Consider the following 26,056-nt stretch of genomic DNA (forward strand, 5'->3'; position numbering starts at 1 on the left):
AATAATAATAATAATAATAACAACTATCCTAGAAGCTCAGTCTCAGATGAAGGCAATGGCAAACTCCTTCTGAACAAATCTTGCCAAGAAAACTCTGTGATAGATACTCCTTAGGGTCACCTTGAGTCAGAAACTTTTGAAAGCATACAACAACAATAACTTTACTGCTCTTTCCCATTTTGAAAATAAATATAATTGAAGGGGTGACATAAAAACCTTTGGTACCCTGGTAAGAAAATTTATCTGGCTCCTTTATCTTTCCATACATTTCATTAATATATTGCAAAAAATTACTGTGTTTTGCTTCTACTAAATATATCAAACTATGTTTTTTAAATGTGAAGATCAAAGATGCTCAGTACTTGAATATGACATATCCATTTATTTTTGCTGCCATACATAGAAGCAGATCACTGAGGACATTTTCTAGTCAGGCAGAAAAAGAAATGTCCAACTGCTAAATGAGTTACCTCCAAGAAAACCAAAGAATTCCCACCTGGTTGAATCTTGCACGCCATTTGATCCTATCCTCATTAATGATCAAATGCTTTCCATCAATTGCATCGGGATCCACCATTCCAATTTTTATTTTAAGGAAAGAATTGTTTGGGAATATAACCATGTTCATTATGTTAAACCCAGTAATCAGTTCTCCATTATCACTGAAAGTTATGATTTCTCCGGCTGAGTTGTTAAAAAAAGTGGCGCGAAGAAAGGGGTGGAGCTAATAACAAAAGAAAAGAGATAAAGATATTTGGCCTATTTGCAGACCTTTTCAAATATTTTTATTACTGCTTGAAGTCCTGGAATTGCTCTGAAATCACTGTACTGTGAGGAATAAAATGTTCCATATCCATCAAGAGTTTGGTCCTGAAGTGTCCCAAGTGTGTTAATGAACCTTGCCTCTACCTTTCCTTTCCACCTTCTCCATAGCAGCCCAATTGAACTTGTTCATTATCTCCTCATAGAGATAATCCTCTCTATGTTCTGTTATAGCTGGAAACGAAATAGTGGAACTGGAGAGAACTGCAGAAGATGCTACATCTTGAGATGATTCAGGATAATTTTTTGTTTGCTTTCTAAAAGTGTACAAAAACTGTACATTGCCTTGTGCCGTGACTTATACAGCATTCAAAGGTCACTTTGAGATCCATTGGGTAAGATAAGCATAATTTTCTATTTCTCTTCCCATGCTTGCTACTGCTTTTTAAAGGAGGGTGTTTGGCATTGGTAATTAATGTTGAACTTGTATTTTAAGTGTTTTTACCCCCTTTGTCTCTTTTCACAGAAGCTACTTTTGATGTAAATGGCAGAGAGTTTTATTGCTGCTGCTTGAGATGCTGTGGATGACACTCCTGGTATGTTGTTGCTGCTGTGTGCTGTATGCCTTGAAGTCTTTTCCAGCTTATGATGAACCTAAGGGAACCCTATGACATAGTTTTCTGGGGCTGAAGGTGTGTGACTCTCCCAAGTTATCAAGTGGGTTTCCATGGCCAAGCAGGGAATTGAACTCTGGTCTCCAGAGTTGTAGTCCAACACTCGAACCTGTAACTCCCAAAAGTGGAGGGACTGGGGTCCCCCCCCCCAATTGTATCAGTATCTCCTTCAATGTTGGGGGAATGGCTTAAAAATCACACTGAATTATCTCAAGATGTAACATGCTCTATATTTCTCTCCAATTCCTCTATTGCTAGCTCCAATTCCACTACTGGTTCCAGATATGAAAATATAAAACCCTATATGGGGGCGTAGGGTATGGTTACAAACCACTACACCACACTGGCTCAAGGTTACCCCTGCATTATTGCACTACTAATGCTGAGAAATACAGTAATAACTGCTGCTGTTATCATCATCATCATCATCATCATCATCATCATCATCATCATCACTGTAACATCATTGCAGCACCTTTTATAGTTGACTGACTGGGATGCTATTTAGCTATCTGAAAGAAAAATAATTATGATGGAAATGTTACCTGCCAAGCCTGAAGATCTTGACATTTGATTCTTTTAACACCTGACGTCATTCTGAGTTTTCCTCTACATACTTCCATGGCATGGAGAGCATGTGCCACAGTGTACACAGCATTGTAGATGCTGTAGCTGTGACCAGTCATGTCCATTTCAAAAACAGACTTAGGAACATTCTCCAGCTTCTCTTCCCATGTACATATATCATCAGTCTGCATTGGCTCCTTGGGACTTGGGACTGAACAATCAAAAACTTGTTCCCAGAACTGGCGAAGAAAGTCACCTCCTTCTATATGACTAGGTTTTAGATTCTGAAGATACTTTTGGAAACCTACAGGTTCCTTTGAGTGAACTGCAAAGGATATAGTATCTTTGAATATTTGAGAGTCTAATCCCCTTGTGACGCCTGTTACAATAAACTCAATCTGTGCTGTCGTAATCCACAGCTTCCCAAAATAGACCGTTTGCATCTCCTCAGAAAGTAATACATTAAAGAATGTGATCATCCACATAATCATCATAGCATCACCATGCATAAGAAATATTCTGACTTTATGATCCACCTCTACTCTCACAAAATTGTTGTCCTGTTTGTCCAGAATACGGCCGTGCCGTGGGAATCTCTGTGTGAAAGCTGAGCAGATTTCATTCTGGAAAAATAAGGTCTCCATGACCTGCAAAAATTCATCCCCACTTTCATCATCTGCAGTGAAGAGGCCAACCCATGTCCATCCAAAATGCTGAAGCAGCTGGATAATCCCCATGTACTGTTTGGAATCATTTGGGACCATGCGGTAGAAGGACGAAATATGTCTCACATCACTCGCTTTTGATGGAAAGGAACCATAGGCAAGCTAAAAGACCATGCACAATGACTTCAGATAAATGAAATAATGAATGAGGAAAAAAACCCTATTCTCTATTTGATATACTGTATGTAGATTTGAAATAAAGCTTCCCCATCACTGAGCATATCTCTGAGTCTTTGAAACAAGCATCACCATAATACGAAAAGAACATTGCAAGTTAAGCTTTTCATAAGCAAAGAAACAAACAAAACCCTTTCCCCCTCCCATAGAAGTTTTACCTGTGGGATCTTATAGGGTCCTAACAGTTCGTCTATGTGGAAGGAGAGATCAGACCCAAGTGCTCCAATTACAGCAACTAGGTTCTTCTGTGGACCACACTCGTAATTTGGGATGAATCTTTGGGATTTGAAGAGCAAGTCCAAAACTGTACGATATGCCATCCTCTCAAAGTAGTAGCTGTCATAGATTTGGAAACCAAGGGTGGTGTTGGGTAAAATTTCAGGAGTCTCGTTTATTTTATTTACGGCAAATGCCAAAGCCAGGACATGCTGGTAGAACTTGGTCACCATGCTGTAAGCAGAGTTACATGACATTTCAGAAGGAATAAAACAAAGCAATTGTCCTTCCTACTTCTCTTTCCCTTACTCTCTTTCACTGTGTATGTTTCCTTAGCCTGTGATAGTGTAGCTTCCATTGAAGTTCTTTCATAACTGATTCCTTCTAATTTGACGTTCTCACTAGAACCATATTCTCCTGTTAAAATCATTTTTCAGTGCCTCCTTCACCCCCACCACAAGCTCAGATCTCCCACATTTTTCATGTCAACATAGTATGTCAAATTCCTGATAAAGCTTTCTGTTATTATGGAAAGAAGATATCTAGGTGAAGGACACTGAGAACAAATTAGAAAACCACGTGATACACAAAAAATAAACAATTTATCTGGGGTAGCAGTGTTTGCCATGTGGCAAACTACTATAACATCTAAAACCCACAAAACAGCAATACCTTCATTGGCCAGTCAAACTGCAGAAAATACATGGTGCAGATAAATAACATTTTGAGACATGAATATTCTGATTCAAATGAACTTCCTATGAATATTCTTTGAAAATTCTATTTCCTGAATTATACCATTCTTACATTTTCAAGTACATGTGATATAGAGAAAGTGGATGCATTCCTTACACTTGAAAACCAATACCCAGTTCTTCAAAGTCATTTGGATCCCTTCTGAAGAAAAGTTCATTGAACAAACAAATGATGTGAGAAGCCATGCCACCAATAAGAAGAGTCCCAGGCTGATGCCACTCATGAGGAACCGGAATGGGGAAGGAATCCTTCCTAGGGCATTTTGCATGTTCTCTTTTGCATTGATGGAGAGTCAGCAGAAGAAGTGGTGCCAGGAACCTCATCATTCTCACAGCTAAATGTCTATTTGCTTGCATCTGCCAACAACCTGACAGCTATCAATCTAAATTTTAAAAAGTGGCCCTGGTTCACAGCTCACTTTGTAAGGAAGAGGTGTATCAGCTTCATGTTTAAGACAACATCAACATAATTAGAAAAGCATACCTTGACAGACAGCAAGCAAACCATTATGATACAATGAAAGGGGCAAATCTAAGTTCAACCTGACAGAGCCTTGCCTACAGACCCCTCATCCTAGCTCCAAATGGAGGATTTTATAACCATTTCTTGACCTGGATAGAGATTGTTTTTCGTGCCTCTTCTGGAAAGGTGCTGGAGATTTGGCTCACAGAAGCAATTGTAGTGATTTTCATAATTATAGTGGAAGATAATTGCTTCAGCCAAATTCCAGCTATGGTTGACACAGTCTGGAAAATAGGTGTTTACTTGTCTTCCCTCATGAGATACTAAGAGGAAGACCAGGTCCACAAGCAAACTCTGATGTTGGTCCCAGAGTATAGCCAAAGAGAAGGAAAATAGAATTGGACAGAACTTGGCAATGGCACCTGATGTCCTCCTCATGATGACATCCCAAGATAAGACAGTATAGGTCTTTCTATAGGGGAAGTTGCCTGTAAAGTTCTTGGTTGCTGTGAAACTGATGTATTCACTCTTGTCTGATTATAATGTATCTTGATATCAGAGAGTAAGAACTGCTGTTGTACTTTGTCTGCACTTCTAGTCTTTCCAGCTAGAAGAAGCCATTTTAAAGTCATTATTCTCAAATAGCTTACCCCCAGTTCTATCAGAGTTGAAGCAATGTTCCTAAATATTCAGACATTGAGATCAAAACTGATATAAACAAATATTGAGATAAAAACAGAATAGCTTAGAGTCCCTAGTCTTCACTTCCTCTGTAAAATGCATCTCTAAAGTGAAGTAATATTCCATTAAATTAATTACAATTTGGCTCACAGTTAAATTCCTCCTTGAATCCCAGTTTGGGAGAAAGGCAGGCTATGAACCCAATACATAAATAAATAAATAAATAAATAAATAAATAAAATTCACCATGATGTAATAAGGGAATGAGCACCTGTCCATGATCAACAATAACAAAAATATGTCTCACTAACAGAAGGGAATATTTAGATGCACAGTACAGAAACTAGAAATTGTGAGACATTCAAAATATTTGTGACTAATTAAAAAGGTACTGAAAAAGGTATAACTCTCATATATATTTTACAAATTCTGTTTTCTACTTGTTATGAATTCTATTTTAAAATTCCTAGATTTAAAAGAACAATATTTAGCAAGTGCCAGTTCCATATACTGGATGATTAATCTTCCTCTCCTGGCAAAGGCATGTCTAGATATTCTGTGTTCTGACACATATTGTTCAGATACGTCAGAACTTTTTGATGAACTGTCCAAATAATGTCCCCCAAGAAAAGTCTGATAGATAAAATTAAAACCTTGACATACAGTCTACATATTAATTGCAAACATCCATTGACCATGTCTGGTGTCCTAAATGCCCAAGGCATGACAGCTAGGAAGCAGAATGTTTTACTTGACCTCTTCAGACAAAATGTCTCAAAAACACAACTAAAGCCCAAACCAATAAGTCTCAAACTCTAGAGAAACATGCACAATTGAAAAACCTCCCTTTAAAAACGTATGAGTCTAGGGCACCAAACAGCAGAGGTTTCCAGAATCAAGCTACCAGGTGAGAATTCAAACAAGTGGATATCTCCAAGGAATGTTTGAAAGATACAATGATATGGAATTCCATCTATAACATGGTGTATATTGATTTTTGATAGCCACCATGGTATAGTGGTTTGCGTGTTGACCCACAACTATGGAGACCAGAGTTCAAATCCCTGCTTGCCATGGAAACCCACTGGATGACCTCAGCCAAGTCACACTCTCTCAGCCTCAGGGGAAGGCAAAGGCAACCCCCTCTGAACAAATCTAGCTAAGAAAACTCTGTGGTAGGTTTGCCTTAGGGTTTCCATAAGTTGAAATTATGCAACAACAAAAATATTGACATTATGCATGAATAAGTCATAGCCTGGTTTGTTTCTTTGTTTATTGAATGTATAAGCAATTTCTGATACATATCAATTATCCTGCTTGTTGAACTGTCTGCTTTCTTTGTCTATATTGATTCTGATGCAGGGCTTAAATGTTGTTCCCTCCACCCCTTCATAGTCCTCACTGAGAGTTGAGAATGAATCTATTGGATGGGTAACTTCTGCTAGCTGTGGCATTTCACTGCCTTCCCGATATGATTTGGAGGGATGTAATTTCACATTGTCACCTCCTAGCCCCGCAGACATGAAGAAAAATCTAAGCCTCGGAGGTGTATTATCAGTCATTTTTCACATCTTCTATATGAGTGGGAATTTTCTGTTGCGTCCTTACTGGCCTCAGACATAGCTTTTTTCGCAGAATCCGTGTCATATTGTTCCATGGGATGTTTGTATAGCAATTGTTAACAGTTACAGAGTGGAGATACTTAGGTAGAAGAAATGCTTGCCTGGTGATATCCTTGAGGCACCAGCAAGTGAAAAGAATCAATCCACATAACTTTCATTGCTTGAGATTGGTTTGAGGGTGAACGATTGGAGCAACCTGTAAAAAAGTACTAAGCAGCAGCAGAGGACAGACAACTTGGGATTCTCTATTCTTCTTTATGTGGAATTGTGTGGATGAGCTAATATGACTTATCATTTTTTGGTTCTGAGCTAGATGGTAGTTTCCAAAGGGAGGATTGCTGTGCCCTGTCCTTCTCCTTGATCTAGAACTGCCAGTCACAAAAACAGCCTCTCCTCCTTTTCCTCCCACCAATCCTCACCTCGATAGTTTCCTTGTGTTTAGCTATTAAGCAGATATGCACACATTTTTGGAGAGACAGCATCCGTGTCTTTGTGTCCCTCCAAATCTAAACTGCCAATGAATGTTTAGAATTGTTTAGATCTAAATTCACTACATTTCAAAGGAGTTCTGGTTTGATCCAGGGTGTAGTTACACTGTAGAAATATTGCACTTTGACACCACTTTAACTGCCATGTCTCCAACCTACAGTGTCCTGGGTTTTGTAGTTTGGTGAGGCACCAGCACTCTTTGGCAGAGAAGGCTTAAGACTTTGTAAAACTACAAATCCCAATATGCCATAGGCTGGAGCTACGACACTTAAAGTGGTGTCAAGAAGCATTATTTCTATGGTGTAGATGCAGGACATTCAAATTGTCCCTTAATCTGTCCTCCATCTGTTTCTCACAAGAGGGCAGCAGTGGTGCATAGATGGCAAAATTCATTGGCCATAGCAAAGCTGAACATCATGGTTTGTGGTTTCAACTGTAAGACCTATTCTTTCCTCAGCCATTTGTTTAAAAACAAACATTGTTCTGATCCCTTGTAGGGTTGACTCTCCAAGAGAGTTCCTATCATCATCATCATCATCATCATCATCATCATCATCATCATCATCATCATCATTATCATCATCATCATTTTGATTAAAAGAGTTAACAGATCTAACTCAATGATGCAGTTTGACACCACTTTAAGTGTCAGATTTTGCTAGGTTCCCTATTGATAAATTTGCAGCTGTACACTGTGTGTATGTATGTATCCCCCTACTCTCCACACGACATACTCTGATAGCCATTAGGGCTGAAGGACGGGGTATAAATACCATAATAAATACAAATAAAATAATACTCTCACTACACTACTCTCTCTCTCACACACACACACAACACACACACACACACCTTACACCATTATATTAAATTAAATGCATTAATGCATTAAAGCTTGCTGGGCATATGACAAGATTTCTTCACATCCCACACTCCACAAGCGTTGCCATCTTCCATTGTTCTGAAATTTAGAGAAAGTCCATTCTTTAAAATGATGTCAGTTCAGTCTTTAAAGTTAACTCTGCTCTGTTCTGAACACAGACACAGAATTTATTTCCATTGGACTCCACATATGCAACGTGATCTGCTGTCTTTCAGATCTTCAATAGGTAACATAAGCAAAGAGATGAAGCTGGGGCCTTATTTTGAGGGGGAGACGGTAGAAGCATATCATTGTAATACCTGTATATTTCTTTTATGATACTACTGATTTTGTCAAATAGGTTATGCAGGGGTTTAAAAAAAAAAAAGACACCTAGAACCCTGTTTCCAAATAGCAAAAACAGGATGAGCATACATGCAATGCACAGTGGGCTTGCTTTCATTCAAATCTCTTTTACACCTACTTTCAGACTGTTTCTCTTTTATATCAAAGCCTATGTAAATTCAGGGGATACATCTTCTATAAATTCATCTCATGCACCTTCCCTCTGACATATATCTCTAAAGACGCACCCCTGTGTTCTTGTGAATGCTTTCTAGCAAATCCTTCCCCCCAAAAAGAGGCGTACAAAATGATATTTTGGCTTCACATTGTTTTAATTTCAACAGGAATCACAGGTAATTTGTCCTTTTCTTTTTTACAGTGCAAAAAGATGTTCTTTTCCAGATGTTACTCTGAAGATAATTTGACAATTTCCTATTCTTTCCAGATGTCCAATCCAATGTTCAGCCACAACTAGAGGAGTCCGGCGGGGACTTAAAGAGGCCCGGAGACTCCCTTCGACTCTCCTGTAAAGCCTCTGGGTTCACCTTCAGCAGCTACTACATGAACTGGGTGCGACAGGCTCCTGGAAAGGGTCTGGAATGGATTGCAGGAATATATACTGATGGGAGCCAGCAGCACTATGCTGACACGGTGAAAGGCCGTTTCACTATTTCCAGGAATAATCCCTCAAACATGCTGTATCTGCAAATGAACAGCCTGAAGCCTGAAGACACTGCTGTGTATTACTGTGCAAGAGACACAGTGAGAGGAAATGAATCTGCAACAAGACAAAAAGAAAAACCCCTCCCTGTGCTCCTGGTAGACATCTGGGTTCATTTGGGTCTCTGAACTGCAGAATTTGGTGGACTGCTATTAATAACAATACACAGGCCTGCAAAATTGAGGTCATACAAACTTTTAAAAAAATGGGTGGTGATTTTATAGGAATTGGGTGTTTTAAATCCAAAAACAGATTTCAGATTTGCTCCATAGTGTAGTTTTCTCCACAACCTGATTGGAAATTTGCATGTTATAATATGTGACTAAATGAAAGTAGTGCTTGCATCAGTAATGATATTGGTAAAAGAACTGTATGCGGTTAGACATATTTATTTATTTATTTATTTATTGCCCACCTCTCCCCATGGATCAAGGCAAGGAAATACAACAATTAACAGACATTATGAAGTCGAAGGATTTCATGGCCAGCATCCATTGTTTTAACAGACACATTACATCAATTAAAACACTTTAAGCATCTCCAAGTCATCTGCTGACTTATGTTGACCCCATGAATTTCATAGAATTATCTTAGGCCAGGAATAGTCAGAGGTGGTTTTACCAGTTCTTTACTCTGAAATCTAGTCTACAACACCTGGAATTCATTAGTGGTCTCCCATCCAAGAGCTGACTGTGCTTAGCATTCAAGATTAGACAGGACCTAGTGCCTTTAGGGTATTTAGGCAGGCTAGAATACAGAAGTAACTTGGACCAAAGCAAAAAGATAGAGGACAGGGATATGTACCGCATAACCCAGGGGTAGGCAAGCTTTTTGAGCCGGGGGCCGGGTTGCTGTCCCTCAGACAACTGGGGGGGCTGAAGCCAAAAATTAAATAATTAAATAAATGTTTAACAAAATTAATTAAATAAATAAACCGGGGCAAATGTAGGACAAAATTTTCAAATGGAGGACACTTTTGCTGATTTTTTTTAAAATGTTAATGTAAATGCATGTTTCGGAGGCTTCTATAGACAATTGCCCCCCTTGCCTGCCGCTTGCCCCCCTTGCCCGCCTCCTCCTGATAGGCCAAAGGCCCCACACCCTCACGCGAGAGGCCAAAGGCTCCGGCGGCAATCGGCGGCAGGACCGGGTGGGGGCCGGTCCCAAGGCCTTGCCGGGCCGCAGGTTGCCTACCCCTGGCATAACCTGTACCTCCACAAGTAAGTCTGCTGTCTCAAGCATGCTGGAGGATGTTGTCCTGTCACCTGTGGTGTAGTGGCTACCAAGTCATGGAGCTTCTGCATGTGTAGGGTTCCATCCTATGCTTTGTCTAAGGCAACAAAAATGTACTGAGCTTGCCCTAAAGTAGTTTGATCATCTAAGCTGCTTTGCAGAAAGGGGAGTATTCTGGAACCATACAAAGCATAGCTAAAAGTCTAGTGGGATAAAACCTATGCAGCTCTGCTATGAGGCTTAAAAACGTAAGCAACAGTCATGTACTGCATTGGCTCAGAAAAGACCTGGACCCAGTGCAAAAGTAGTGATCCTTCTTCAAGGCATGTTAAGTCATAAAATCTATTCAGAAGTACACTTCATGCACAAATATAGAGTACAGGGTCAAACCATGCCCAAACTCTGCTCTGTACAACTAAGGCCTGGGACAGACGGGCCCAAAGTGGCGTGCCGCCACAGATACTAGAGTTCCAGAGCACACAGCAACCACACACTCTGGAACCCTAGTCTTTATGGGCGGCAGCAACATGGAGGCATCCCATCCACACAGGCACCACCATGATGACGTAAGGGATGTGCAGCATACAGATGTTGATGCACATTGCTTACATCACTGGTGTGCCAATGGCACACGTGTGACATCAGCTGGGCACCTCCGGAGGTATGCTGCGTGGTTTGGCTGCTGCGGCATCCCTCCAGAGTTAAAATGGGCACTTCCAGCCAGCTGTTTCAGGGCAGTTTGTTTTAGCCCCTATTTTATCTGCCATAGGAGGAGGGACTCATGCAAATCCATCCAGTACATAGAGAGTTGTTCTACAAAAGGACCTCTATCATATTACAGAGTTCAATTTACACTGACTTTCAAAGCCTTGTCTTCAACACAGAGCTAAGACATCTTTTCAATAACACAATGAAATCATTGCTGTTCTTGTTTTCTCTGGTAGCCATTCCAAGATGTAAGTGTACAATTCTGTGGAAAGTTAAGAAATTTTGGTGAATCCCTTGATGAGATCATGATATATTATCAAGACATTGCCATTTTTCTTTCTCTTTTTCTAGGGGCCTTTTCAGAAATTCAACTTGTACCAACTGGTCCAGGAATGGTGAGACCTGGAGAGGATCTTAGAATGGTCTGTAAAGTGACAGGTTTCTCTATTGCTTCTTCCTCTTCTTATGCTTGGTATTGGATCCGACAGCATCCTGGGAAAAGTTTTGAAGCAATTGCAGGAATAAATGCCAACACTGGGGGCATATGGTATGCCCCTTCTCTGAAGTCGGACCACCATTTCTGCAGACTCTTCGAAGAATGAGTTCTCTCTCTTGCTAAACTCCCTGACAGCTGCTGACTCTGCTGTTTATTTTTGTGCCCGAGAAGCACAGTAAGATGAAGCCAATGGGAACTGTGTACAAAAAGAGGAAACAATGTTAGAAAGCACTGAATCAATGAAACAAAATGAAATAAAGAAACAGTAGGAAAAATAGGAGCAGAGCAAGTAAACACTAAGCTAAGTAATCCTCTAAGTGTGGTTTCTCTTGTTCTTTGGAGCCTGGACAATTCAAACATAATACAGTGGACCTTTGTTATCAGCTGGGGTTTGGTTCCAAGATCCCCTGTGGATAACAAAATCCGTGGATGCTCAAGTCCCATTCAATATAATGATACAGCAAAATGGTGTCCCTTATAAAAAAATGGAAAATTAAGGTTTGATATTTAAATTTATACTTTTTTTGAACATTTTCAAATCTGTGTATTCTTGAATCTGTGTATAATAAATCCGTGTATAAGAAAGGTCGACTGTATGCCAGTACTCTGAGATCCAGTATGGCATAGTGGTTTGAACATTGGAACATACGACTTTGGTGATCAGGGTTCGATTTCCTGCTCAGCCATGGAAACCCATTGGGTGGCCATGAGCAAGTCACACACTCTCAGCCCCGGAAACCCTAAGGTGATAGGTCCACCTTAGGGTTGCCATAAGTTGGGATGACATGATGGCACACAACAGCAACAACATGCCAATGCTCTATCATTTCTACTTGATCTCAGACTATTTCTGGTCTCACTGCCATGGGTTTAGAACCAATTCACCTGAAAAAGTACTCTCACCCAAAAACATACACAAATCTTTTCTCATTGGAGACCTTGCTCCATTTCCCCCCCACCAACACCACCACATTAAGTCAAGTAAGGAGAAGGTTGCCGCCGTGCTGGTAGTCCAATAGTAGAATGTCTTCCAAAAATGCTGAGCTACTGTTTTTGTTTTGTTCTTTTTGAGGGACCAAGTGAAGACTACAACATAATCCCAAGTAGAATACATTAATGGAGTAAGTGAGAAATTGGTACATCAAAACTTAAATAAGTTCCAATCTGTGTAATGGATCTACTGTATCTGGACCCACACAATAGGATTCACAGCAACAGCTCCTAAATTTTCCTTGGATCCTTGCTGATTTAGGACAATGTTCAATCCGAACGGTATTTTACTGCTACGTGCTGCCTTTATTATAAGGACATTTTAATGCTGTATTGTATTGTTTGTTGTTTTAGTTATGTTCAAATGTCAATACTTCACTGACTTTGCCTAACTTAATGCTAGCAATTTAAGAATGACGATACACATCAAGACAAGTGCATATCATGAGATGAAGCAGGACATTGCAGCCAGAACTGTCATATAACTACTGCAAGGACATTTTTTAAAAAAACCACAAACCCAATGTGAGCCACATTGTCTTCCTGTCCTTACCAGATTGTCCATGGGGAAAATGGAATGAAGAAGATGGAGACATGATAGTTAAAGTGGTGTCAAACTGCTTTATTTCTGCAGTATGGAAGAGCAGTAAGTCTCACAGAAGTCTTCAATTTCTCACAAAAGAGCATAGAGGGTAAAGAATATCATCTATAAAACATAGGAAGCCTTATTCCCACTTTTCCAGCATGCAGCATAAACAGAACTAGTTATGATGTGTGTTTTTGATTTCTGTACAATCTCTCTGACTGACAGAGAATGAGGTGAAAAACAGCCTGCAAAACACTCTTAGTGAAAAACTAGGCAATCTATATAGAAGGATTGATAATGGAAGTGAGTGAAGTGGTTTGAACACTGGACCATGAATCTGGAGATTTGGGTTCGAAGCCCTGCTCAGGGCAGAATTAGTGCAGTTTGACACTGCTTTAACTGCCATTGCTCATTGCTGTGGAATTCTGGGATTTGTAGTTTTGTGAGATTTTTAGCCTTCCCAAACAGAAAGCCATGGAGCCAAAATGAAACTACAAATCCCAGGATTCCGTAAGTTGAAGCTGTGACAGTTAAAGCAGCAGATGTGGTCTCTTCTAGGCTGAAATGTAAGCCAACCTTCAATATTGCTTCATGAAGCACCCAGATCTTCTTGTACTGGTAGAGGATTCCTTCTTGCAGTTGAACTTTGTTTGCTTTTGCTTCATTAGCTTGTATACAGACATGCAGATATATTTACAAACATACATGGATAAAGTGTCCTATCTTCAGCTTTCTCAGCCAGTTCTGGAATTCATATACAAAGGAAGAAAATGTTTGCCATTCTTTCTTCTTTGTCCCTAGAATGTAAAAATTGAATGTGAAAATTTACATAAAAATATGAAGAGTCTGCGTTTGCCTTCACAGCAAACATCTGCTTCTGTTATATCATGACTATTCCAGAGATGAATCTGAACCAAGTTCCTTCATCCACAAAACGGTCACTGTCAGCCCTGAAAGCAGCCAAGCCCTTTTTAGCCGTGCCCAAAGGTTTTGTGGCACCCTCAATGCACCTCTTCCATATGGACAGGAGTCAAGGCCCAGAAGGAGGGATAAATGCAGTCTTTATAATAAGGAGCCCATGCAAATCACTCTGGCTCACTTCCTTAAAGCTGCAGTCTCAATCTCTCAACCTCTCACAAACAAACTATATTGGTCCAGTTCAGGAATTAATTCCAGAAACCCTCTAAACAGTCAGAGACATGATCCTTCAGCTGAATCTCTTTCTTTTCTTTCTAGTCTTCCCAGGTAATTTTTTTCTCATCAAGAAAAGCAGGAACTTGTACATTTTTCTACGCAAGGATCCCCTGATTCCCAATTTGATTTTCATTTTCAGGTGGCCATGCAGAGGATCTGCTGGTGGAGACCGGGGGCAGAGTTGTTGAACCTGGAGGCACCCTCCGCCTTACTTGCAAAGCTTCAGGATTCACCTTTACTGATTACTACATGAACTGGATCCGTCAGCCACCAGGGAAAGGACTTGAGTGGGTGGCTAGAGTAAGCAGTAGTGGAGGAAGCCAGTGGTATAACTCCAAGGTCCAGGGCAGATTCACCATTTCCAGGGACAATGCTCAAAGTTCAGCCTATTTGCAGATGACAAGCCTGAAGCCAGAAGACTCTGGCCTATATTACTGTGCAAGAAGCACAGTGACAGCTTCTGTTTTGCAACTTGTACAAAAACTTCAAATGTCTCCCAAGAGATGACCATTAAGTAGGAAACACACCATTACTCACTGAAGCTATAAAAAGAAACCCCAAACCATGGTTCTGGTGGGGGCAGTCCAGATGACAGCTGGCATTTTATGCACAAGAACTGAACAGCCTTAATATGATTTTTTAAAAAAGTTTTTCTTGCTGGCTCACGTCCTTAAAGCTGCAATCCAGAGCCCTCCCCTCCTGCACTGTGGTGGCTGTTTGCATGGTCATCCCACCAAGCCACCCAGTGTGTCTGTCCCTACCGTGGGTCTCTTGTTCTAAAGTTAGAACTAGGTGTCAGTCACATCATCATCACTGGGTGCCTCGTTCAGATCTTAGAAGCAAGCAACCTGTGACAGTGGTGGATGAACCGGGAGACTCGGTGGGACACCCAAGCAGATAGTGAGGAACCAAGGGCCAGGCTATGGGGGCAGATCAGGGCAGTTGTGAGGCCAGAATGTTCTAGGCTCCCTCCCAGAATATCCTGACCAGTGCAGAAAAGGCCTGTGTTACTTTTCAGAAATAACTGTCTAAACTCTGGGTGGCAAATTGAGAGGCAAACAGGCTGATAGGCATACATATGTTATTCAGTTTCCCCCTACTCATGTAAAGCAGGATGCAGAGGACACAAAATGCATCATTTATGCACAAAAAACAATTATTTCTCTTCATTCAAGCTGAGAAGGGTGATAACCCTTCTGTGCTATAAATCAACCTCCTGTAGTTAGTATCTGCTATGCAGGAATAATAATGTACAAAACAACCACATACACATTTCATGCAGAATAAGTCCTGAACTATGAAGATGGTTGTCAGTCCAGGGTTCTTCTTGTCATGGTTTCTCAACTCTCAAAATAGTTTTTTAAAACCAATTTTGAAGAGATTACTAGGGAAAAATACAAAATTTGGAATAGGCTCTAGGAAAACTATTAAAAATCATATTTAAAAAAACCAACAAGTCGATGAAATGATTGGGTGATTTGAACCCTGTTACTAGAGGCACTGGGGATGTTAAGTTAAATGAGATTTCATAATGGGATTATATATTTATATAAGTGCTATATTGTAAATAACAGAAGAACAGTTATGTTTTATGGAATTAGGAAACCATAAATATAACCCCCCACCACCAAAAAACATTTTTGGAATTTTTAAATCAAATGTTATTTCCATTTATATTGGAGACAAACATCTGTCCTCAAGTTTCTCAGCTCATTCTGGAATGCATATTCAGGGTAAGAAGATGTTTGACATTCATTCTTCTTTGTTCCCAGCATGTGAAAATAGGAGATAAATTAAATAAAAACATGAAGGGTCTATTTTTGCCTTCACAGCAAACATCTCTTTATATTCTTATCATGATTACTTCAGAGATGAATCTGAACCATGTTCCTTCATCCCCAAATAGGTCACTGTCAGCCCCCAAAACTATCAAGAACTTTTTAGCTGTGCCCAAAGATTTTGTCACCCTCAGTACACCTATTCTGGACTGACAGAAACCAAGGCCCAGAAGGAGGGATAAATGCAGTTTTTATAATAAGGAGCCCATGCAAATCAGTCTGGGTCCTGTCCTTAAATCCTTCAGTCTCCACCACTGAGAGTCAAATTGCATTGATCAAGTTTGGGAGAACATTTCAGAAGCCATTTAAACAGTCAGAGACATGATCCTTTGGCTGAATCTCCTCCTTTTCATTCTAGTCCTCCCAGGTAATTTTATTCTCATCAAGAAAAGCAGAAACTTGTACATTTTTCTTTACAAAAATCCTCTGATTCCCAATTTGATTTTTGTTTTCAGATTGCTATTCAGAGGTTCTGCTGGTGGAGACTGGGGGCAGAGTTGTTGCACCTGGAGGCACCCTCCACCTTTTCTGCAAGGCTTCAGGATTCACCTTTACAAATTATAACATGCACTGGATCCGTCAGCCACCAGGGAAAGGACTTGAGTGGGTGGCTGAAATAAGCAGTAATGGAGGAAGCCAATTGTATAACCCCAAGGTCCAGGGCAGATTCACCATCTCCAGGGACAATGCTCAAAGTTCAGTCTATCTGCAGATGACGAGCCTGAAGGCTGAAGACTCTGCCCTGTATTATTGTGCAAGACACACACTGATAGCTTCTGTTTCACTTCTTTTACAAAAAACTTCAAATGTTACCAGAAAGGAGGACCATTAGGTGGGGAAATACACCATTACTTACTGAAGCTATAAAAGGAAATCCCAAGTCATGGTTCTAGTGGGGGCAGTCCAGATGACAGCTGACATTTTCTGCACCAGAAAAAAAAGCCAAAATATGTAAATGAATCTATCAAATGTATTATTTCACTGACTGGCAAAGGACACCATTATCCATGAAGGTGCAGCTACACAATCTCACAACAAGGAAGCAAAATGTGTATGTTCTGAAATGGTAGGAGCTTAACGCTCTACTATTGTTTTGACAGTCCAAGCAAAGGAAGAGGAGGAGAAAGATGAAGCTCCTGATGGGACATATCACACATGACTGAGAGCTGGAATTATTATTATTATTATTATTATTAAACTTTATTTCTATAGCGCTGTAATTATACACAGCGCTGTACAAAGTCAGTAAAAAACTGGTCTGATGGGACAAATGTATTTATTTAGTTTATTTCATTTCCATATGGCCCTTCTTCCCAAAAGGGATCATTTTCTTTAAAAAAAAACCCAGTTAAAACAACCTAGTTAAAACAGTATAAAATTAAGTTTAAAACATACAAAAGTTAAAAAAATAATAATGTAAAATACCCTCCTCTGTCATGATTTTAAAAAGTCTGCCTGAATAAAAATGTTTTTACTTGGTGGTGAAAGGCAAGCATGGAGGAGGGCCAGCCTAGCCTCCCATGGAAGGGAGTACCAGAGAGTGGGAGAAGCCACCGATAATGTTTTCTCTTGTGTCCTCACCAAACAAGCCTGTGATGGTGGTGGGACCAAGAGAAAGCCTTCTCCTAAAGAGCTTAAGGCTCTATCTGCAGATGACGAGCCTGAAGGCTGAAGACTCTGCCCTGTATAGCAGATTCATATGTTACCTTGAAATCTGATACCTCGAAATTACAGATATTGGGCATCAATGAACCACTTGGTTTAGAGCTATCACCAGGAAAAACGTGACTATCCAACATGCATCCCCAACTAGGAACTCTTTCAACATGGCAGGCAGACCTACAAAAGACAAGGAAGCCATGAACAAACCCTGGCAACACTAAACTGATTTGAGCAGCTACTTTATATTCCATCTTCCCCTTGAGGAGGGACTTATGCAAATCCCTGTAGGAGAAACTGAAGGTGGAGGAAGTTAATCTTTAAAAAAAGTCCATCCAGTGAAAGATTCCTGTTCATTCCGTATCAAAGCCTCCTCTCTCTTCAACTATCAACAGTGCCTCTTTGTCATCATGATAAAATTATTACTTTTCTTGTTTTCTTTGCTGGCTCTTTCAAGATGTAAGCATGCTTTTTTTTTGGTGGAATGCTAAGAAATATATTGTTAGAGAACAAATTGATGACACAATATTTGTATATTCACTGTTAATGTTTTCTTTTTCCAAGTGGCTTTCTCAGATGTCCAACTCGTATCATCAGGACCAGGAGTGGTGCGACTTGGGGAGACTCTCAATCTAGTATGTAAAGTGACAGGTTTCTCCATCTCCACTTCTTCTTCTTATGCTTGGCATTGGATCCGCCAGCCACCTGGGAAAGGACTTGAATGGGTTGCTGCAATAAATGTCAATACAGGAAATAAATTCTATGCTAATTCTTTGAAGAGCCGGACCATCATTTCTTCAGACACCTCCAAGAATGAATTTTCCCTCCAGCTAAACTCAGTAAGATCGGATGACTCGGCTATATATTTCTGTGCCCGAGAAAGCACAGTGAGACAAGGCAATTGGGGAGCTGTACAAAAAGAGGAAAAACCTAGAATTCCTAGGCATGCTCCATATTTATATGAAATAAATTTGGAAGGATAATGAACAGAATGTTTGTCCAAAGCAGAACCTTTTGACTGTAAGAGCTGTTTGACAGAGAAATGCACTGCCTCACAGGGTAGTATACTCTCGTCCTCTTACGTTTTTTAAACACTGGTTGAATGGCAATCTTAGGAGAATACATTTTTGTTTTCCTGTCTGGCTGGAGATAGGACTAGAGAGCTCCAGGGATCCCTTTCAATTCTATGCTTTTATGATTGTGTGTGTGTGTGTGTGTGTGTGTGTGCCTTCAAATCATTTCCGACCTATGGTGATCCTATCATGGGGTTTTCTTAGGAAGATTTATTTAGAGGAGGTTTGTCATTGCCATCCTCTGAAGCTGAAGAGTGTGACTTACCCAAGGTCACCCTGTGGGTTTCCATGGCTGAGCCAGGATTTGAACCCTGGTCTTCCAGTGTCCTAGACCAATGCTTAAACTACTATGCCGTACTGACTCTCCATGATTGTGACCCAATATTCTGAAACCTAGCCATCTCTTATGGCTAAAATTCCCAATTCCCATCATCCCCAACCAGCACCATAGAACTATGGAATTGTAGAGTTGGAATGAACCACAAGGATCACCTAGTCCAATCCAGCGACATGCAGGAAAGCACAACTTAAGCACTCCTGAAAGATGCCCATCCCACCTCTGTTTAAAGTCCGGCAAAGTATGAGAGCTCACCACCCTCCAAAGAGATCCATTACACTGTAGGACAGATTTACTGTGAAGATTGTGATGTCCTTGCCTTTAGCTAACTCAATAACCAGGCTCTATGGATGAACCAAAAAGGATTTATTGAGAAGCCCAGCATGACAGATAAGCATTTGCCAAAACTGGCTGCAGAACCCTAAACACAAGCATATAACCCCTTCACACTTGCCCTCTTCCCTGATAATTTCCCCCTCCTCTCATTCCTTCTCTAGGAGAGCAATCTTGAGACTCAAATAACAAGAATGCCTTGCTCCTTTTTGCCTCCCACTTCCAGCCATTTAACGAAAACTGTTTCAACAGCAAAAACAATTCCCCCAGTTATAACATCACTGCTCCATACATTCCATAACCTAAACCATCATAACCAATAACCCATAACAGGGGACCTCAAGGGGACCCTGGCAAAGAGATTCTTCCAAGTGTTCATATGGAATCAGCTTTTAGGGACCATCAATCCTTCAAATATTTGATAATGTTGTACATTTTTGTTCATTACATCTGGAATGCACAGTGTTTGAGCAAGTTCCTAAATTGCACCAGTGTTTGGGGAACAAAGTTGGTATAATACAGAAACAAACCTAAGGGTGAATGCATGTGACACTGCTTAAAAAAAGATTGATTTGGCATTATCTATGTAGGGTTTTGTAAAAAAACAAAAACAGAAGCACATTCACAACACTGACAAAAGGAGGGGGAGAGACACATGCAAATAATAAAAAAGTAGAACTATCACAGCTTTAATTTCATTTGCTGACTTACTTGTAATTAATGAGACCAGATATGCACATGGGTTAGAAAATAGGCCACTTTATTTAACTTTAACTAGTTATGTAATTTCTGAGAGATCTGCAAAACTGGGGGAGCAGCTGTGGCAGGTGGTGAAACAGCTGAGCTCCATGGATAACTCATATTTGGGTTGCTCCGCAGCCAGTTCACATAAGGAAAACCAATCTGAGACTTCCTCACTCAACTCATAGGACTTGCGTAAGGGTGTTTATCTCAGGTCAGTGCCAAGGAAGGTTTCTTTCCCTATCCCGTTTAGCCACATGGTCTAAAAAAAGGAATAGTTTCAGAGGCCTAACCTTCACCTCATCTCTATATATCTCCACCAGAAACAGAAAGTGACCATCTATTTAAGCCACCACCTGAGCCAATTTTCAAAGTCCCCTGAAACAGTGAGGGGTGGGAAACCTTGGAAACGGGAGAAAATTCCTACCCAGCCCCAAAGTGACCAGATGTACTCTTGCTGCTTTAGAGGCAGGAGGAAGAAAGGCAGGGGTGCCAGCCATATAAAGGCTTGGCTCCACCCCCAACCCTTTTCTCAGTGCGGCACAAACATGCCACCCTGTATAATTTAACTGGCCTCTTACAAGAAGCCAGAAAAAGAACATCCTGGGCTAGCCAACATGCCCAAGATGTGAAAAATGTAGCATTGTTGACAAAAGAGGTTCAGCAACACGGCGTGTTTGGCAAAGAGGATGAATTGCTTGTGGAAATGCTTTTAATTAGTATGTTAACAACTAGCTGCACATGAATGTGTCTGTGTTAATGTTTCATATCTTCCATAAATCACTAATTACAGTCAGCCCTTCTTATACCTGGATTTTTTATACATGGATTCAAGCATACACGGTTTGAAAATATTCAAAAAAAGTATAAATTTCAAATATCAAACCTTGATTTTCCATTTTTTTATAAGGAGCACTATTTTGCTATGTCATTATATTTAATAGGACTTGAGCATACATGGATTTTGTTATACACGGGGGATCTTGGAACCAAATCCCAGCGTAAAACAAGGGTCCACTGTATAACAGATGAGGAATGGAGAAATGAAGGCTCATAGGAGATCTCTCTCTCTCTTTCTCTATCCCTCTGACTATGATTTCAAAAATGCCTTACACATCTGCTTGAAGTATGAATTCACTGGACCGTTTTTTGAACAGCACCTTCAAGGCAAGATCAAGCGTTTGCCTTCATCCAGCTTCCCAAAAGAGGGCAGCAGAGACATGAACAAAATTTCTAAAAAAGACTTTAGTCATGAGGGAACTGGAATATTGATGCTGCACCTGGGCTGTCTTGTGGGTACAGCTCTGCGGGTGACTGGTTCCTCTGGTTGCTTTCCTGAAACAACATCTGTCCTTGAGTGATTTCAATCTCCCAAGAGATTTCTTATAAATCCTTCAGTACAATCATGTTTCATTCTGTGCTATAGAATGAATACAACTACATAGGTGGTATATAGACAATGGTGTCCCTGCCCCTGGTGTCACCTGGTGGAGGAAGAGGAGCATCTGGGCCCGGGGCTCACAAGGACAGAGTTCCCAGGGGGAAAGTGCGGTGGGGCTTTTGGGGCCAGTGGCCAAAAGGGTGTGTGCAACCCTTTTTTGCTGCTGCTGAGGTGCTGGTCTACTTATGAGTAGAGCGGCTCTGCAGCAGCAAGGTGAGAAGGGCTGTGTAATAAAGGGACACATGGCATCCCTCTACCTCCAACCTATCTGTCCTGCTCTTTTTCTCCTTCAAAGTACAATTTGATATTTCCCTAACTGTAGAGTGTGGGTTGGCAAAAGTCTCTTTTGGCACTTTTATGCTGATGACTATGCAAATACATGGACAACATCCTGTTCCAGTCTGGTGTATAAACTCCCTACTAAGCTGGATCCAAATACCCAACTCTGCAGGTCCTGTGACCAATTTCTGTATAATCTCTCTCACAGCGAAAAAAGAGGAGATGACTTTTTGGCTTCTGCTTGTTTTCCTTTTAACAGTTTTCAAAGGTATCCCTGTCCTTTCAAACAAAAACAATGAATACATTTTACTTCTTTGTTTGTCTGAAGTATGATTTTAGTCCTTTCTTTTCAGACGTCCAGTCAGCAATCCAGTTGGAAGAATCTGGAGGGGATGTTAGAAAGCCAGGAGAGTCCCTCCGCCTGTCCTGCAAAGCTTCTGGGTTCACCTTCAGTAGCTATTACATGGAATGGGTGAGACAAGCTCCTGGCAAGGGCCTGGAATGGGTTGCACGCATACATCCAACAAATGCAGCTTATATTTACTACGCTGATGCAGTCAAAGGGCGCTTCACCATCTCCAGAGACAATTCAAACAGCCTGCTGTTTTTACAAATGAACAACCTGAAACCAGAGGACACTGCTGTGTATTACTGTGCAAGAGACACAGTGAAGGAAGTGAATCAGGAGCTGAACAAAAACCTTCTGTTGACAATGGTCCAAAACACACTGCAGAAATAATCCAGTTTGAGACCACTTTAACTGCCCTGACTCAATGCTAGAGAATTCTAGGAACTGTAGTTTGGTGAGACATTTAGCCTTCTCTATCAGAGAGCTCTGGTGCCACAATAAACTACAATTCCCAGGATACCCTAGCACTGAGCCAGGGCAGTTAAAGTGGTCTCAAACTGGATTATATCTCAGTGTTTTGGACCAATATTTTTATTAACTAATGTAATTTATGCTCCACTGTCTTTGTTCCAAGATGGGATTCAAGTAGTCCACAGCAAATGGAATAGAAAGGAAATCGTAGGGCCACTGTGTGGAGAAGATGGCAAAATGTTAACAGGGGACAAAGAAAAGGCAGAATTACTCAACACCTTCTTCCCTTCAGTCTTCTCAGAAAAAAATACTATGAAGTTACCAGAAGGTAATTCCACAACCAGAAAAAGTCAACATGGGTTTCAGAGAAACAAGTCATGCCAGACAAATCTGGTCTCCTCTTCTGATATTTGAAATTACCAGCTTGGTAGATGAAGGGAATGCTGTGGATATAGTATATCTTGATTTCAGCAAGGCATGATTTCAACATCTTTATCAATGACTTCGATGACAGAATTGGGAGCAATACTTATCAAATTTGGAGATGACACCAAATTAGGAGGAATAGCTAATACCCCAGAGGACAGGATCAAGATTCAAAATGACCTGAATAGACTAGAAAGCTGGACCAAAGCCAACAAAATGAAATTCAACACGGAGAAATGTAAGGTACTGCACTTAGGGCAGAAAAATGAAATGCACAGATATAGGATGGGGGACACCTGGATGAATGAAACTACGTGTGAAAGGGATCTAGGAGTCCAAGTAGACCACAAATTGAACATGAGTCAACAGTGTGATGCGGCAACTAAAAAAGCCAATGCAATTTTAGGCTACATCAATAGAAGTATAGTGTCTAGATCAAGGGAAGTAATAGTGCCACTATATTCTGCTTTAGTCAGGCCCCACCTGGAATACTGTGTCCAGTTCTGGTCACCACAATTCAAAAAGGACATTGAGAAACCGGAGTGTGTCCAAAGGAGGGCAACAAAAATGGTGAAGGGTCTGGAAACCATGCCCTATGAGGAACGACTTTGGGAGCTGGGGATGTTTTCTGCTGCTCCAGAAAACAGGATCAGGAACAATGGATGCAAACTACAGGAAAAGAGATTCCACCTCTACATTAGGAGGAACTTCCTGACAGTAAGAGCTGTTCGACAGTGGAACACAGTCCCTCAGAGTGTAGTGGAGTCTCCTACCTTGGAAGTCTTTAAACAGAGGCTGAATGGCCATCTGTCAGGGATGCTTTGAGTGAGAGTTCCTGCATGGCAGGGGGTTGGATGGATGGTCCTTGTGGTCTCTTCCAACTCTAGAATTCTATGAATCTATGTAACTGGGAATCACTCCTGTTGGATTCCTATATTTCCAGATTCTTACATTTAGTGTTACATTCCCAGAAATGAAGATGGTGAGCATAAAGTCCATGCACCAATGAGCCTTGCAGATATTTTAGCTTGAGGGATATTTTTTCAAGGATATTATTCCCAACTCATTTAAAATGCGGCATGGGAGAAACGTGCTAAGTTACCATGGACAGCTAAAATATCACAATGAGGGCATCTAAGAGTAAAGCAAGCCTGAACTCTCATTAGAAGTGAAGAGGACAAGACTGAGGCTGTAGTCCTTTGAACATATCATGAGGTGAAGTGATTCCTTTGAAAATATGATAAATGCTGGGAAAAGTGGAAGAGAGTAGTAAAAGAGTAAAACTTAATTACAGGTGGATTAATTCAGTCAAGGAAGCAACAGATGCCTTGATTTTGCAAAACTTGTGCAGGATAGTTGATGAATAGCAATCATGATGGCAAATTATTATTATTATTATTATTATTATTATTATTTACCAATGATAAGTATCCATATATAGACTTGTGCAATTATTCTGGTGTCAGCTTGGCACTGATGCAGTTCTATTATGTGCTGTGCCTGTGAGATCCAGAGTTCAGCTTCATTGGCATGTTGAGTGTCTATACTGCACTCATACTCCCAATGAAGGCGTATTATGCAGCTGAAAAATGTAGCTCACATTCCTGATCCTAATAGAATACAAAACAGGCATAGCCAAATTGGAGGCTAGGATTCCACATCACTACAGCAAGGCAAAGCTCACCAACAGCACTTCATACAGCCCTGCCGTGGACCCCATAACACACATGTTGGTCCAGGTGTTTTAGGATTATAGCACTTCTCTCTTTGGAGGTTTTGAAGCAGGTTTGGTGCATGGAGGAACTTTTTGAATGTGAACAGCACACATGGCTCAATTGCACAAATGGGTCCCTTCCGCATTGCAGCCAGCCAGCCTTATCTTAGTACAAATGAATGTCTATAAAACCAGGGAAATTGCCACCAAATAGAATATAGCTGACAGAGGTGTTGCAATGGAAAAATGTCACAAAAGGGCTTCAATGGCTCAGTGTAGCACAGTTGTTCCACATGTAGAACAGCTGACCATTCACACACACACACACAGAGAGAGAGAGAGAGAGAGAGAGAGAGAGTTACTTCCCCTCTCCCTGATGTTCCATGTCTGATGGTGGTGCAGAAATGGAGAAGCATCTGGCTAGGCCCACATAGCAAGATGGGAAATAATTACATCATCAGAGTCCTCCTCAGGTTTCAGGAGGTGGGGCTTTGATCATTGTGGACCCATCTCTACACTGACCAAAAACACATGTCTATTCATGTATCCCTGTGTGTGTGACTAACAGAGACCAGGCCAGGGGATAGCAAAGCCTTCTCTAATAGATGGAGGGATAGATAAATGGACAGCTGGATGGATGGATGGATAGATAGAGTCTTCAATTATATATAAAAAAGATTATGGAAATTATGAGAAGGAGGGCAAGATGGGGATGGGTGCAAAGTGGATCTCTCTCCCATCCTTATCATGATCATGTGAAATAATATCATACATATCACACTTATCTGATAATTATCCTGTCACTGAAGCAGAATTGCCCTGTCACTAGTATTAACGGCTTATTCTATAAATGTGAAATGAAGGGAAATGATGGGACAATTCCACCTCACTGATGAGATGGGAATTTTTAGGTCCTCCATTGCAAATCTGTGGACAACATCTGCCATAGTATTGTGCCGGAGGAGCTACAAATGCCTAGTGTTCTCTCTAGGAATTGCTAGGTCTTTCAGTGTGACTTTTGGCTAAAGTTGACCATAGAGTTACCCTGGAGGACCTACATATTCCTACAGAGAACATATTAATAAAATTCATGAATAATTAAATCTACAAAAATCAAAGCCGCAAATGT

At 40.7% G+C, this 26,056-nt stretch overlaps 1 protein-coding gene, 1 pseudogene and 2 gene segments (V, D, J or C); 3 read left to right on the forward strand and 1 right to left on the reverse strand.

The window, feature by feature from the left end:
• LOC121933893 overlaps window positions 1–2,767 on the reverse strand; it is a 7,092-nt pseudogene extending 4,325 nt beyond the window's left edge.
• A 5,839-nt stretch (window positions 2,768–8,606) lies between these two features.
• Window positions 8,607–11,721, forward strand: LOC121933894. The gene is given in 6 exon segments (XM_042473882.1): window positions 8,607–8,691; window positions 8,784–9,157; window positions 11,062–11,248; window positions 11,352–11,565; window positions 11,567–11,666; window positions 11,668–11,721. Coding segments are annotated over 6 exon segments (975 nt in total). The 5' UTR covers window positions 8,607–8,645.
• A 2,494-nt stretch (window positions 11,722–14,215) lies between these two features.
• Window positions 14,216–14,773, forward strand: LOC121933895. The segment is given in 2 exon segments: window positions 14,216–14,317; window positions 14,406–14,773. Coding segments are annotated over 2 exon segments (414 nt in total).
• Window positions 14,774–22,148: 7,375 nt separating this feature from the next.
• On the forward strand, window positions 22,149–24,245 carry LOC121933896. The segment is given in 3 exon segments: window positions 22,149–22,235; window positions 22,321–22,696; window positions 24,185–24,245. Coding segments are annotated over 3 exon segments (483 nt in total).
• Window positions 24,246–26,056: the final 1,811 nt, after the last annotated feature.

The sequence above is a fragment of the Sceloporus undulatus genome, chromosome 6 (assembly GCF_019175285.1).
Source record: "Sceloporus undulatus isolate JIND9_A2432 ecotype Alabama chromosome 6, SceUnd_v1.1, whole genome shotgun sequence".
NCBI classification, from domain to species: domain Eukaryota; kingdom Metazoa; phylum Chordata; class Lepidosauria; order Squamata; family Phrynosomatidae; genus Sceloporus; species Sceloporus undulatus.